The sequence below is a fragment of the Apteryx rowi genome, unplaced genomic scaffold (genome assembly GCF_003343035.1).
Source record: "Apteryx rowi isolate R43461 unplaced genomic scaffold, aptRow1 scaffold_269, whole genome shotgun sequence".
NCBI lineage: Eukaryota > Metazoa > Chordata > Aves > Apterygiformes > Apterygidae > Apteryx > Apteryx rowi.
The window spans coordinates 980,058-996,123 of NW_020449074.1; the positions used below are offsets into that span (position 1 = coordinate 980,058).

Below are 16,066 nucleotides of genomic sequence, written 5' to 3' on the forward strand. Positions count from 1 at the left end.
ATCGTATTACACGGAATTGCATCCCCAACGGCTATTCTTCTCCCCAGCCCCCACCTCACCCCCCTTTTGGGCTCTGCTCTAGAGAACTGAAATATCCATTTGATCCGATGGAAGACTGACATCAACGTAAGCCATCTGTCACACAAGATTTATCTCAGTCATTGGTATTGAAAAGCATGTATTTGTTAAAAACAAATGTAGGAATCAAAGTGGTAAGGACACTTTGACCTTTCAAATAGCCTGATGCCTAAAGTGTAACAGTAAAACTAATCTGCATGGTTATTTTAAGAATCAAGCTTGAGCTGTAGAAGTAAAATGCAGATTTTCTTCCTCTCTTCCCCAGCTTAAAAAATATGTGAAATTCTATTGCACCTGGGTTGACCAAAAGCCGACGTCCAGAACAAGTGCCACTATAACATCTAGTGACACACTTGTATTATTAAGTTACACTATCATACATAGCACGGAGCTCTCTGCTCCTTGTTCACCAAAAGGTGAGGATGATTTTTCTACATTCAATGTAGACTCTATTCAAGACTTTAGAGCAATATGTTCACTGGTTGTCTGTCTTTGCTGCTTTTGTTTGTTTAGTAGTAGTATTCTTCTTGCCTGCTTTCGACAGGTACGCGCAGTTCTCCACCCAGCTCCTCGGTAACATCAGCCGCTCTGAATGTACTTCTTGATTACTACGCAGCCATGTCGAAAAACGGGGCATGGCATGTTTGGGAGAAGTGTCCAAGTATTTGTCTTAGGGTCGTAGGCTTCCATGTTTCCCAGCGCAGGTCCTTCGCTGCTAACAATCCCACCAGTGGCATAGATTTTTCCATCAAGAACCACAGCACTATATTAAAAAAGAAAGTTTTAGTTAGTTGTCTTATCAAGCRGTTCCTGTTTTATGCTTAAAAAGAACAAATCTTCTAAACAAGTGAGTAAACTGTGAAAATGCTTTTTGTTCTTATCTTTAGAAAGCTGTGTGGGCATTTCTCTTCCCTCTCCCTTTCTCTCTCCCCCAAATTAATCCTTTTCGTGTTCCTGCCAGGTAGGTAAATGTTGCCTGGAATTTAAACAACAGAAATGAATCTGAAAAAGGTGTAGTTTGTCCAGCCCATGCATGGAATCTGCAGCAAATGTACTAGGACTATACATGCCCATGGCACCATGCACGTCTGGGGAAAAAAAAAATCAGAGCTGCTCCTCTGGGTCCCTCTCTCCCTCCCTGGGCAGGGTAAAATAAGCCCCTCTCAAATTTACTTCTCTAGCAAACAGTGAATGCTGTTGACAGGGCGAAAAAACCTCAGAAAATGCACTCTTGGCTCAGCCCTTCCATGCTCGCTCTTTCACTGGGGAGGCTGGTGCCCGTGTCCATTTGTTGTCCTCGGCCAAGGCTTTCCCATCTTCTGTTTTTCCTCCTGCATTTCCCCGACCAAGCTCGGAAGCGAGGGGCAGAAGGAGCGTTGTCAAGCGCAAAGCGAATGCGCTGCCCACAGAACTGATGGATGGTTGCGGATACGGAACTGAGGGACCGACAGTGGAGGTATCGGCTAGTGTATAAAGAACACAAAATTCCTGCTGCTTCCTTAAAATGAAAGTATTCGAATTCTGAAATCTCTTGCAAATCAAGGATAATGAGGCTGGGCTAATTCAGTGGTTCTTAAACTGCTGATATTGGGGAAGGGGYGTAGGTGTGAAGTGTATTGGAGAGAAGAACGGGCATTCAGCCTGGTCTCTTCCTCCTCTCTCCTTCCTCTTAACCCACGAGCCTCGCCAGCAATCATGTGAAGAGTGACACACGCACTTTGGGCTAATGAAGACAGACAGGGAGGTAAATAGGGCTGGTGTTGWGGATGTATGTGTGTTTTTGGAAAGGGTAGACGGATGACAGAGGCAGCAGATGGCTGGGTGGGAAAAGACTGTTCAGGAGCACCTCATTCCCACCCCTGCCTTCCCACCRTGCAGCAGTGAACCCAAGCTGAGCGAGGAAGCCACGAACAGCTCTGCTTTTTGTTTTCCAAGAAGCTGGAGTTTGCGGGGCAGCAGGAGAGAAGGGGAATTCCCATTTGGCCAGAGACACAGRGACCGGGACTCTTGAGAAGAAGATATCGGGCAGAATGGGGATGTAGAGCTTCTATGGGAAACTGCCTGTAAAATTTAAGGAAGTTGTTGAGCTGGATGGGGCTTATGCTGTTTTTGCTGGTGTTTGGGAGGCGAGTCTGTTGTGAAGAACAGGCAGTGGGGATGGCTGGATTGGGAAGGAAAAGAGTTTGATAGTATGTATACATGAGAGGACAGGACAAGGGTCAGGGGAGGCCAGCAAAATTAAAGACAGTGGCCTAGATCTATGAAGTCAGAGAATGGTAGTAACCCATTAGCTTGGTAGAAGCAAATTTATTTCTTCAAGCTAATTTTGGAGCAGTGGGAAGAAGAAGAACAAAAAGTGACAAATGCAAAAGACAGCCCTGGATGACCCCGAATGAACGGAGACTAAAATGGCATRGGGAAGAAAAACATGTGGTTTGGAAGAACACAAAACTCTGATGTCCTTGGGAAGAATCAAAGACTTAGACTAAAAATAAACCTACAATGACAGGCGTGAGGACTCAAACAAGCCTAGTCCCAGGGTACCACCAGGAAATAGGAAATAATGAGAATCTTGTCAAAATAACCGTTAATCTGAAAGGAGGAGGAGGGAGCGAGAGACTTGAAACACTTGATTAGAGCCTATCCACAAATCAGCAGGGCTGGATGATACATAGCCCAGGGTCTTAAGGGAGTTTGCTAATGAACTTACTGAACCACTGATAATTATTTTTGAAACGTCAGGGAGAAATTGGGAAGAAGGAGGATTTGAGTAAAGCAAGTGTCATCCTGAAAGATGGCTCTGAAAAGGCAACAAATCCACCTCCAAAGCAGCCGGCGCTGGAGCCAGAGCGGCGGTGGCCCGGCAGGGACTAGCGCCAGGGCTTGTATGGCGCAGAGGGAGGCAGAGGGGGAGGTCAGCGAGAGTCGCTGACCCAATAAATCCAAGAAACAAGTTCATTTAGCAGCACGCGCCTCCCTTGAGCTGCCAGCGTTGCTTTACACACGCTTGCCACCGCTTTGCTTATGGGTAGAGCCTCGCATGTAGGCACGGTTTGCCGCGCTGCCGAGCCTGCATCCCGCGGGGTGCGCGGCTTGCTCGCTGCCCACCGCCGTGCAGCACGCCCAGCGCAGCCTTCGGTGCGTAAGGGTGCCTCCGCGTGCCGCTTATAAATAAAAATTGCACCAATAATAAAAATGGGAAATGACCCTGCTCGATGCTGGCTGTGTTTCACTTTGTTTACTTAACAGTGGAGCTGAGCAAGGTGGAAGGTTGTTTTAACGGGGATGTGGTCTGGGAAGTGCCCGATGGAGCAGGGTCTGGTGGCAGAGGTGGGCTACGGTACAGAGCAGCCTTGCTGCCTTGGTTCGCTAATGAAATGTCGATTGGTCATTATAAAAATACACCCAAGACAAAACTTGGGGGGGAAAAAAAAACAATTCAAATGGGTTAAGTTGACAACATCACCGTGTGAAGCAGGGAAAACCAAACAGAAACTCCCAAACAAAAGATCCCCAGGAAAGATCTAGCTGCAGAATTACAAATCATGGGTAATTATAAGATGCGTTAGCTTGGAGCACAGGTCCACGGCCTGCCCCACCGAGATCCTGTGCCTGTTAATGGTCCCAGCTAAGTTTTACTTTACTGGCATAGACAACAGCACCTCACCCTAACACAGAAAAGGACCTTTATGATTGTACCAATTCCCATACTGGGGTCTGTCCAACACTATCTCTCACCCAAGGACATTACTCTGGAGGGAAGCAAGGGGCTGGGCAGAGGGAGGACCCTGCCCAGAGGTCCTTGTAGCTAGACGGTAAATGACCCTGGGAACAAGAGCTAAGCAACCACCAGCCCTTACTAACTGGCTGCGTGCTGCATAGCTAAGTCTGGCCTTAAGTGCCAATGCTACTCCTGTTCTCCAACAGCTAGGCTGCAGTACTGAAAGAAACTCATGACCAGAGGCTGAGAAATTCAATGCTGTGGCCTCTTACTATAGTCCTAATGCACTGGATGGATGCTTGAATTCCACCCTCTATTTCAAAGACCGCACATGAATTTTAAATGGTGATTAGAGGAGCTTCTGCCCCCTCCACATGCAATTCCCCTAGATAAGATTGGCATTGCACTTAGCTTGCCTGAGGTTAAGAAAAACAGTGAGTAGCTCCTGCTCTCAAGAAATTAGCAGTTCTAGATATGCAGCAGATACTTACATGTGCAGGGGACTTTGGAGACACTCGGGCATCTCCAGGGCTAAAGTGGCAGGTAGGTACTTAAAATGCATTAGGAATGTAGTCCTAGATTGCTATTTCTTTACAATATTAGGACAATCACTGTTAATTTCTGGGACCCTAGGGAAAAGGAAGCTCAAGTGGGATCTAAAACCCTAAGGAAAGTGAGTGGAAAGTAGTATGTTCATTGCTCTCTCTTCATTACTGTGACAATATTTCTTTTCTCCCCTCCCTTCCATCCTATCAGCTGTAAAAACATCATTACCAAGGCTGACGTACAAAGAAAGAAATAATTACAATAATTAGGATGCAAGTTTATTGCTTGGTGCCATTAATAGTGGGAGATAAAATGATTACAGGCTACCAGAACCTGACAAGGAAGGAGCTGCACGCTGCGTAACCTCGCTATGGAAGGCAACCCAACGGCAGCTTTGAGGGCAGCGGCTGAAGAATGGCTGAACTTACACATATCAAACAACATGCCCAGGGTGAAGATAATCTTCATCAAATGGAGGTCATTTTATCCACTCCTTCCAGGAAAACACGTTCCAGCATTTAGCAAATTCATTAGCCAATGGGCTAATTACCGTGCTTTCCGCTCCCTCGGCAATTGCTTCCTTTCATTACAGGGGCTTGATCTACAGCCCTAGAGACCATTCACCCAATTTGCCCGGGTGTCCTTGATTGCCCAGACCAGGAGCAATAATATCAGACCATCACACACTGTGACTATCCCCCTGCAACACAGCCCCATCCAGTCCGTCCGCTGACCCCTACAAAGCTTTGCCTCACACTCCGAAAGACAATCCCAATGAGGCTGAGAGCATCAGGGGTTGGTGCATGTCTGTCTGTCTCTATTCTGGAGTGCTTGTTTCACCTGAATACCCCTTCAAATTCTCTGCCTCTCCACCTTAACTTCCTCCTTCCCCACCTCGAGCAAATCGGGGATGGTGGAGATGAAATTCTCCGGCAGCTGGCCATTAAGCAACTTGATGGACAGAGCGGAGTCATTGACTTTGCGTTGCCTTTTAAGCAGCAAAATCACACGTGGACGGTAGCCTTGCTGTYGGCTCAACAGCTTGACATCTGCAAACCCTGCCAAACTGCTCTCCACGTCCGACGCAGAGGTCTAGGGCTCAGCACGTGCAAGCCAGTGGGGCTTTCCAGCCAGGGGCCCTGCCAAAAAGTTCCACCTGGTGATCACCTTCCCCTGGAGAGCATTGTGGACTGTCCACTCAGAAGCATCTTGTAGCAGAAGTCTCCCAATGGGCAGAAATTTAGAAGCCACCCAATGGGGGGAATGCCAGCACCTCTTTTCTCCAGCATTTGAGAGCCACATCCCTGGGAGCCCCTACTCAAGCATCCATCTCTCCCAGTAACACCAGCTAGGCAATAGCACCAAGTGGTGTGAGTACCAACAAAAACTTTCTTACTTTTGCTTACTGTTATTATTATTACTGATATTTTAAAATTTCCTGCTTAGTCCTAAAGATCTCATCCATCTTATCAGACAGTGTTAAAAAAGAAGAAGAAAAAGAAAGCCTGTCTTATAAAGTCTGGGGTTGTAAAAGAGATTTGAAACAGCTGAATTAGCGTGTTGTTTTGATTCACTGAAACTTAATATGTTTGGAGGCTACAAACAAAGCTCCTCTCCCTCCTCACTTGTGTCTTCTGTGTGTGCACATGCCGGTAATTTATTTGGAGCTGCTCCAAAACATGTTATCAAATATTATCAGTTAGATTTACAGCGAATCTGCTCAGAAGACAAGTCCCCACATTTATTAGCGGATGAATTTCTGTCTTGTCATAAGATTTCAGGAGGGTTTGATCAGAACACATGTGTAAGTGGAAGATGCTCATAAACTGGGTGTAGCAAATACTAGGATAAGCAAAACCTTCAGGGCACGCCGGCCGCTGTACAAAGTGGCTCCATGACAGCGCTAGACCGAGCTGTGAGCGCCCCGTGAGCTTTTGCTTAAAACAAGGGTCTTCTAGTGAAACCTGCATGGCGCGTTGCAACGTGGACGTGGAATGCATCACCACTGTCCCTGTGGGTGGTGGCAGTCCAGAAGCCAGCGTGTCTTCCGAGGTTGGTGGCACTGAAAGCTTCCGTGGTGCCTGCGGCCGGGCTGGCAGCCGGGCGGTTAYGTGTTAGAGGGCTCGAGCTTGGGTGGCTGGGTTGTGCTGCCAGAGGTGTCATCTTTACAATGAGATGGATAAATGAGAGTCCAGATTAGTCATGGTCAATTAGGAGGATATCATGGCACTTCTTGGAGCAGGGTTATTAGTGTGGGTGTCTGGCCACCTTCCAGTTATATTCTCCCGTATTCTGTGAGCGCTTTCCCTTGCTAATGACTCAAAACCATCATGTAGCATTGTTACTTGTTGCTGAAAAACAGCGATGTTTTATTCCAGAGTCGGCTGCACATCAGTAACGGCCCAAGTGCTCTGTATGTATCAGTTACACTTTAATGCACACAGAAATCCTTCACGTCATAAACTGCTACAGAAATTATTGCTATTAGTCTGCTGCTGCCATTCTCGTCAGCTGTCTGCTGAGCGTAGTCCCAGCCCCACGTCTCCTTCCAGATATGCTGGAAGATTTAGGCTTTCCCCTCCGGACCACGGGCACTTCTAGCTGCGAACGCTGCATGCCTGCAGACCAGCCTTCCYGTCTGCGGGCTCGAGGAGCGCGCAGCCATTAAGGAACCGCGCTTCGTAATTTCACTTGGGAATATCTGTCCCAACCAGCTGTGCTCCAACCCCTTCCAGTGCCTGGAGTTACCGCTAACTTCGCAAGGAGGAAACAAATCAGCCGGGGGAATCTGCAGCTGGTGCCGTACATCAGCAATGCCTAGTAGTTAAGCACAGAAGTCACCATGCTCCGCTGTTCGAGAACAAGGGCTTATTTAAAAAGGAGAGGAAAAAAATCCACAGACCGACCCTGGTTTTGTTGTGCTGTTCAGCCCACATCTAAGTTTTATTAAAGATTTCCATTTGGCAGCACCATCTAATAAATCTTACTGGTTAACAGTCAGAGGAGGAGGAAGAAAATGCTTTTCCGGTGCCTATTGGGAATTGCTGGTACTAAATTAGCTTCTCTGGAATTATTGCTGGCACCACCGTGCTGCTGCCGTTACCCCGTGGAGGATCTCTGTAGCACACTTGCATTTGCGTGCTGCCTGGATCCTAAGCAAGCAGAATATGGCATTTTTAATCATACACAGAAACCCATTCTCTATTCTTTTTGCTCGTGGAAAAATAAAGCCTTGAAGGGCATCTGGGGAAGGGAGAGTGCCTGTCTGCAAAGAGAGGCCTTCCCGGCGCCGGAGGAGAGGCCTGTTTCTGCAGCGGCCGTCCGCAGGCTGCAGGGAGGTGGCCAGCTGGGCAGAGCRGGTCATGGCCCATCGCAGCTCCTGGCGCCCGTCTGCTGCCGTCAGCCACCGCCACGTCCGCGCTCAGGGCCTCCGACCATCCTGCTGTGTGAACGCAAGCCGCCAAACCAGGACGTTTGCCTGACGTTTGGGAAATGCAAAATACTCTACTTGCCCTCGGACATTGTGCGGAAGATTTTCAATGTGTTTCAATGTCTCATGTGAAGTCACGAAATTTCAAAATACATCAGATGCATGACTGCTCTTTGCACGTTTGGCGCTGTTCCTCGAAGGGTTAACTCTAGGTCAACACAAATTTCTCAYTGACTTCCATGAGACCAGGCTAAATCTGAAAACGTGTGCTCAATTTGCTCTTGTTTGGTTGTGAGCTGGAGACCTGAACCATTTATTTTTTGTTTTTTCATTAGAAGTAGTTTAACTTGATATTAAAACTATTATAACGGACCTCTGTGTTTTCACATATGCTACACAGAGAATATCACACGCATTTCTTCCCTCCATACTCTAAGCGATCACACTGACTAGCAACTAGCATGGTAAAAAACAGTGCAGATAAAAATAAAAGTGATGYGGTCAAGATTTTCCCAGCAAATTTGGTATTGAATGACTCCTGTTGAAGGGAGATCAAGAGCATGCAGTTAATTTTTAAGTTGTTTATGTTGCTGCTTTTGAACCATGCTTTTTGTGATCCATGCTAATGAGCAGAACGAGGAATTTCTCGATTAACGGATGAAGGTCAGAAGGGATTTCTGCGTTTAGTTAATCTGAGTTCGTGTATACGCAGGCCACGGACTTTTCCCCAGGCAGTATCTCTCTTAGAAACGTATCTAATCTTATCTTAAAAACACCAAGTGTGCATGAGTTCACCCCCCTCCCTTGACGGTTCACGGTTTAATTGTCCCTGCTGTTAGGAAAGGGCCTCGCTTCAAGGCTGAGCTGTGTAACTTCACTTGGTCGCCCCCCGTAACCCGCTACGCCTTGGCCTGCAAGCAGGAGGGCTTTCCCACCTGGTGCCAGCGATCGAGTCACCTCTCAACATTTCTTTGATAAACTCCTTAAATTTCATGTCAACGATTTGATTTGCAGCCCTGTGGCCTTCTTGCAGCTCTCCTTCAAACTTCAGTCGGTATTTCCATGYGTTGACCCGAGACCCACATTAGTCTTAGCACTGCTGCATGCAGCAGCACTCTCTCTTCTCACCGGGTTTTCATCTCCCCGTTATTGCTCATACGATACGTCCAATATTGCACTGACCTTCGTGCCCTCGTCCGAGATCCTGCCTCAGAAAAGGGAACGTGGCTGCTGTGCAGGTGTAACTTGCAGYTGCACTTCCTAAAAACATATGACTTTGCATTTAAAATGCTGGCTTGAGACCATCTAACTGGCGCATGCAGAGAACTGGCTAGAATAACTCGTAACTCACAATATTTTTGCCCCACCAAGTGCTGTCACCTGCAACCCTTGCAAGGACAGATTTTTCTGTTACCGAGGTTTTTGGTAAAAATATTAAATAGCACCAAAGAGAGAATGAATGCCTGCTAGTGATGGCCTTGCTCAGTGATATCGTCTCATTAACAACTCCATTTTGAGATCTGTCAGTGAAACGGATTTAATCTCTCTAATGTGTGCCTTGTTAATTCCATATAATACCAGCCAAATGCCTTGGAGAAATCACAGTATATTATAGCAACACAGTTGTCTTTAGCAGCCAGACATGTTTTACTAAAAAACCCCCTGCAAAACAACCCCCTCCCCAACTTCACCCCTCAAAAACAGAAGACAACAGGTTTGTTTGGCAAGACTCATCTTCCAGGCAGCCACACCGACTGCTGTTCATTATATTATTAGCATCTAGTTATTTGTGGATGGAATCCCAGATTAACCATTCCGTTATTTTGCAAAGGGCCAACATGAGGCCAAATGAGACTGCGTAGCCTGACGTTGAYCCTCTGCAAAATTAATTACCGCTGTACTACAGTCCTGCCTTTCACCCTTTCAAAATACGGGAAACACCTTGGCAGTGCCCTGAGCTGCCTGAATCTCCCTGAATTGCAAGAGTTATTAAAAATCAACAGCAGTGGATCAAACCGCTTCTCAGCTGGGTCTCTAAAGACTCCTGTGCCTAAGATAGCCAGTTTGCCTGATTTGAGAGTTTAATTTCTGATCCTTTTTCACATCTTTCTTTTTGCTACAAAAGGTGAATGGTTTTGGTCCACCCACGGTTTAATATGGAATCAAAACGTCTTGCTTCCTTCCAAATACAGAAGAGAAATATCCATGAAATAGTTCTGTATTACACTTTACTACCTCATCGGCCTCAGCTAGCAAAGGATTTATCACTGATTAAGGTTGCAGATTTGATCCTAACAGGTTTAAAATGACCTTTTTCTACTCCTATTGGCTATTAACACTTCACTRGTTCCCTTAGTTCCCCTTAGCAGCAGCCAGTTTTTAACCTATACCTCGTATCCATTACTGTTAACCTCCCCTTTTTCCTATTTCCATACATACTGATTTACTTAGTTTTTACCACTGCTTTCACATCTCCTTTTGTATGAAATATTTTTCCTTAAACATTTCCCAGCAAACACAAGAATTTTTGAAATTGTGCTTTTCAGAAACCAACTGGGATGCACCGAGCTATTTCTTTTTTTGGTTCCTCTTCCACTATAAACGTAGGTTTCCAGTCCATTGGGTTGACATTTGTTTTAGGCTTTGGAAAATTCTTCCTTGAAAAGTTTGAAGCTTCCTTGTTTTTGACTGGTGTAAACTATTTCAGCAAAGCAAATTTATTGGGAACACCATCACCAGTGCCTAAGCAACAGCTAATTTTTAGGTCACCAGTTAACTCTCCTCGGTCAGTCTGAGGTCTTCTCCTGGACCACCTTCAGGGGGCTTGGACAAAGCAGCTCTTCATGTTAGAAACCTTGGGAAGTTTTGCTGTCAGCAGTGTGAGACGCCCAGCTGATGCCCCCAGGCTGAAATCACCCACGGCTACGCACAATCAATCATCTCTTGTAGTATACTACAAACAGATGCTTAATTAACAGATATTTGCTATATTGCAAAAGAAATATTTAAGGAGCAGTTCACGCTTCTCTCTGGTAGGATTGGGGAACTGTAACAAACGTGCAGCAGTCCCTCCTGTTTCATTTCGCTAGGCAGGGCTGCGATCCTGAAATGTTCGGGACTAAGACTGTGGCTTGCTGGGACAACTACATCAGCTGCGTCAGAGCCTCCTTCTGTTTTTCAGTCTTTGGAGAAAAACAGCATTAACAGCCGCCTGAACGCTGCAGGGTTCCCCTCTCTCCAATTTCCTGCTCGCTAAAGCAGAGGGGCAGCGACAGCGCATGATTAGCACGGGCGAATGGGCCCGACGGGGCTGGACCTCTCGGACCCCAGCACTGGAAAGGGAATTTGCTTCAGCAGCCAAGAGAGGGCGCTCCTTAAATTAAAAAAAGGAAAAAAGCGGAAAACGGGAAAAAGAGAAAAGCCGAGCAAAAAGCCGTCAACAACTAACCGCGCTGTCTTAGGAAGGAATTTTCTCTTCTCCCCCAACGGGTCAGATTAAACACACGAAAGCAAAGCAAGGAGGCGTTTTTCCGGCTGGGGACAAGCGTTAGAGACATGCCGGGGAGGCCGGGGCGGCAGGTCTATTTTTGGCACCTGGTCGCTGCTGCCCCGGTGCTGCTGCTCCGCGGGGGCGGCTGCCGGACGCTACCGCACCAGAAGGAAAGAGCAAACCCTTCGGCTGCGCATCGGCGCTGCTTAGGCAGCAAGGGGAAAAGGACCCGCTCGCCCTAYGCGGCGGGCGCGGGCAGCCGTCGCGGGCCACCGATGGCTTTTCAGTGGAAAGCAGGTAGGGGTAGCTGCTCTCTGGGGTGGCTGGCACTAACCACTGCCTCCAACAAGGCAGTCTTTTTGCTCTCGGTAACACTAGCGCAATCCTTTTTAAAAGGCCTTTAAGTTCTGCCAGGACCTGCAACGGGCGCCAAGTTTTATTTTTGTCGTCCAGTCTGGGAAGTTTGTTAAAACCTGCGGCTGGGATCAGGGAAGYGAGCCCAAAAAGCAATCAAAGACACGGCATAAATAACAATTAACGTCAGCACGTGGTGCTTATTCGGCACTTTTCGTTCAAGGATCTTTCAACTATTTAGCAAAAAAACAATTCCATATTATGGCAGGCTCTCATACAGTGTGTACTTATCATCCTCCGGTTACGCGTGACAAACTGCGTAAAACAGCGTTAATGTAGTTTGCTGGAAGCAGAAGCCCAGTGTACGTCCCTCCCCGCAGTCCACAGCACCCAAATACGAAGAAGCAAGTGAACCATAGCAGGATCCTGGTAGTGCATTTTGGAAAACGCTGCATCCCCGAACGCATACAAAAAGCAGTAAGGAAAACACCCATATGGTACACACCTCCCTTCCCTGCCCCTCTCGCTACTAGGTAAGACGAGCGTATTTTTCAGCAGAAAAATATTAAGGCACTGGTAATTCAATTTGAGCGTTTTTTCTCACCTGCAGAACTGCCTGGAGTGGTTCATGTTGGGACCTGCTTTAATATTGCCTTTCTCTGGGTCATAGATGGTGGTTGCTCTTGCATAAGCTCCTCCAAGAATAAAGATGAACCCATTGAGAGTGACTGCAGGAGCATATTTGTTATCTGTCAATGGAAAGCAACACTGAGATCAGTTTTAGGCTCAGGTTTGGAGACTGTTTTTTATTTGTACATTCCCCTTATTTATAGATAAGTCACGTTTCTCTAAACCTCCAAGGCTAGGGGAAGAAAAATGAGGAAATCTTGTTTCTGTTCTTCCCTCTCAAAGTTCTCAAAGGCACTTTTAAAGTTTGTCAGTCCTTCACTTCCCCAGTATGCACCTCCCTCCAAACTGGGAAAGCGCAATTATCCCCTCGCAAAGCCTAATGGAGTCACCCTGAAAGCTCTGCTCTTACATACCAAATTAACGTGTCAAGYTGTTACAGAATTTTGAATTGCTGCAAATTTTCGCTCAGATACTTTCCCATTTCAGAGCAGCAGCTCAGCACAGGAGAACCCACGGTGCTGAGTCCCACCTAATAATATTCCACAGTAGATTCTTCTTTTTCATATGCCACTTCTGCTGGTGGGAGGGTCACCCACACAACCCAGAAGATTTTCTGACACCCGACTTCCCCCCCCCCCCCGCAACCCCCCTCTGCTTCATCTGTCATGTAAATTCACCTGCATTTTTACTTTCGGATGTGTGAAGTGCCTTCAGCAGTCCTGCACTTCAGCAACGAACTGTGTGAGGTCAGGGTTTCAAACTAAGCAAATTCCTTCTCCTAAGTTAAAGTGATGCTCGAAAACTATTGTGCTAGCTGCAGATTTATTAGAAATATTTGGTAAAGCTAACCATAAAACTATTGAACAAAATAAATCCTAATTTAATTAGTTGACTTGTCCCGTATGCTCCTATCACACCATATGCACATTTGCACATTATTAAATGTTAGCCAGTTGGGTTGAAATTTCTCAGGATGGTGTCTGTCTTAAGGCGGTACAGTTTTTTTAATCAGCATTTCAGGGAAACCGATCATCAGTCTTGAGGAACAAAAGAAGGGAAAATACATTGCTTTGCTGTAGTTAAAATAATTCTCACAGCTAGGTCTCTGAGAACCACTAGTGCTGAAGAACTCAGAGTCTGAAGCGGACCTTTCCTGGGTGGCTCTGCTGGTGCCACAGGACACATGTTTTGCAATTCCTAAAAACAGTTCTCCCAAAGCAGCTATATATTTAAGCCTCTCCAAAATTTGTGCTGTTATCAGCCCAGGAAAGGGTTGGCCTCTTGCTGCACCAGCGGAGAACTAGCRGCACGCGGTCCGACAGGCTGACTTCAGCCTCCCGGGCGCTGGCAGACCACCTTCACCACACTCTTCGTCTCTGCATGACATCGCAGGGGTCTAGATGTCCCTCCTGGGCCTGCAATTCTGTGACGGCATCATTTTGCAAACACAGAACGAGAGGGGCTTAGCCCAACCCCGGCAACTTCACTTTTGGCTTTCTCTTACCTCTTGCATGGCTGCCTTTGTAACCCTGAGGTTCTTGTAAAACCATCTTATTCCATTAAATATTTAATGAAAGACTTAATTTGACAGTAGTTAAACAAAAGCTGGTGTACCTGTTGAGAAGGAGGGGGGTAATTTCCTTAATTGAACTTTGAGCTGGTTAAACYAGAAGCAAAATAATGGTTTTGTGCTTCTGCTTGGCAGGGTGATGGTGTGGCACGGCTCAGGTTGGGTCTAGAGGACGTATGAGGCAGCAGYGTGGAGCGTGAGAACAGGCAAAATGTGTTACGGGTTAAAGCTGGGCTCCTGTTATGCTGAGTGTCTACAGGCATATGTCAAAAAACGTGGATGTATTAGGAAAATGTCATTGATCCTTGGGAACAGATGGGAAGAAACTAATTCATCCAGAAAATAGAACAAGGAGTATTCAGTTTCTTCTCAGTGCCACTAAGCCACTATAATTCATCAGAAGGACTTATCTGGCCTAACAACTCATCTCACATCCCTTTCCAAATCAGACTTGCATATGTGACATTTTTTCCAGTTAAAGAACACATCAGAAGTTTTCCATATTTAATTATCATGCTTTCCTGTTTTTTTTTTCTTTGACTAACACTATTTTACAAGAGAAAGAAACTCTCCCATAAAAAAAGAGCTCAGAATTCAGCTCCCAAATCTCCCAGGGAAATTATTTGGGGCTCCCTCAAGGCAGAAACAGCGACTTCTCAGGAGACTGAATCACTGACTTCACATTCCTTTTTGTCAAAAAAAGAGAGGGAAACCCCTTGGTTATTTTTATAGTGACTTTTTTTCTTCTTTTCAAATAAGCAGACAGTCTGATTTTCTTTTTCTTTCTTTTTCTTTTCTAACAGGCAATCATGTTTGAGTCTCATCAATTTTTCAATACATCACCTATCTGTTGTCTTTTGACTGCTTTGGCTTTAGCTACAATTTCATAAATTGATATAAAGTAAGTCTGAGATAGCGAAACAGGGAAATCTCTACTGCTTCTTTCAGGAAGGGAGAAGTTCACAGCAAATAGTCTCCTGATCCTGCTGAGGATCCTGATGAAGATATGGCAGAAGGACATGAGGGAGACCCCTCCAGAGACAGGAGGAGAGAAAAGAGGATATTTTATTTTTGCTTTGTTACAATGGAGGCAGAAATTGTTCACAGATACCGGTGAGCTTGGAAAACTCAAGCTGGCATTCTTGCTGCCTAAGCATGGGCAGCCACGGTCAGCCTTCAACCTCACTTCACCCCCAGTCCTACCCATACCCTTCCCTTGCTATTGTCCTTTCTACGGCTCAGCAGCCTCATGCAAACACTCAAGAGACACTGACTTCTGTCACTGCTCAAAGTCTTTAACGTGCTAGTAGGGCAAGATGATTGGGGAGCCTAATTTTGCAAAAGCATGTGCTGGCTGGGCATTTTGGTCAATGCTATTGGGCGTGCATGCGAGCTCCTGCGGGTCAGAGGATTACCACGCGACAGAGCCAGGTTATTTGAAATGCCTATTGGAGGGGAGGAAGACAGGTGAGAGGAAACACGGAAACTGAGAGAGGTTACAGAGAAGCATCCTTCCCCAAAACGAAATCCAAGTGTTGGGTCAGTCACATACTGAAATCCATTTCAGGCTGGAAAAGCTCAGGTGGGAGTTGTCCAGGATTGCAAGTGCACATGAGATTAAAAGGTAGAGTAAATGTAAAGGAGATAATAGATAAAAAGTACTCTTCTCTCCATACGGATAACATCATAACATCACTATACTTTACTGTTGGCAAAGGAAAATACACAAGTATTTCTATTCTTCCAGTGACAAGTCATTCCAGGAAGGGGTACGCACTTGAACACAGTCCTTGAGCTGGAGGTGTCCTTCATGTGAGGTTGATAATTTAACCGACCAGTGTGCTCCTAACTTAGTAACAACAATGTTGCCTGTGTTGTGGTTTTTTGGCTCTTATATCACTCCATACATTATATAGCCAAGCATCACAGTTCTGCTTTCCCTCCCATGATTACTTAAAGATCTTATGTTGCCTTCCAGTACAGCACTTGGTCAGAGGCTGAAGTGGCATTAAAATGAATGGTGGCAGCACTTCACTTTGGAAAAGCGTTATTAAAACAAAACCAGTCAGAACATTTTTATCAGGGGCATGCCACCAGTCAAGCTACAGCTCCAACTAAAAGGTCTCCAGCAGGCTGGGGGCAGATAGATGCACGTGATGAAACAGGCTGGAGAAAGAAGACTAGTCAGTAGAAACTAATCTGCTTTTAATAGTAAGTGCCTCTTCCTCTCCCTGAATAACATGCAGG

General features: G+C 46.1%; 1 protein-coding gene across 1 annotated transcript in view; it reads right to left on the reverse strand.

Annotated features, from left to right (window-relative positions):
- Positions 1-657: 657 nt before the first annotated feature.
- Positions 658-16,066, reverse strand: part of KLHL29 (kelch like family member 29) — a 234,509-nt gene continuing 219,100 nt past the window's right edge. Inside the window, exons 11-12 of the mRNA XM_026068120.1 lie at positions 12,224-12,368; positions 658-841 (exon numbers count right to left, since the gene is read on the reverse strand). Of these exons, the coding sequence (XP_025923905.1) occupies positions 658-841; positions 12,224-12,368 (329 nt within the window). The remainder of the gene's footprint in view (positions 842-12,223; positions 12,369-16,066) is intronic.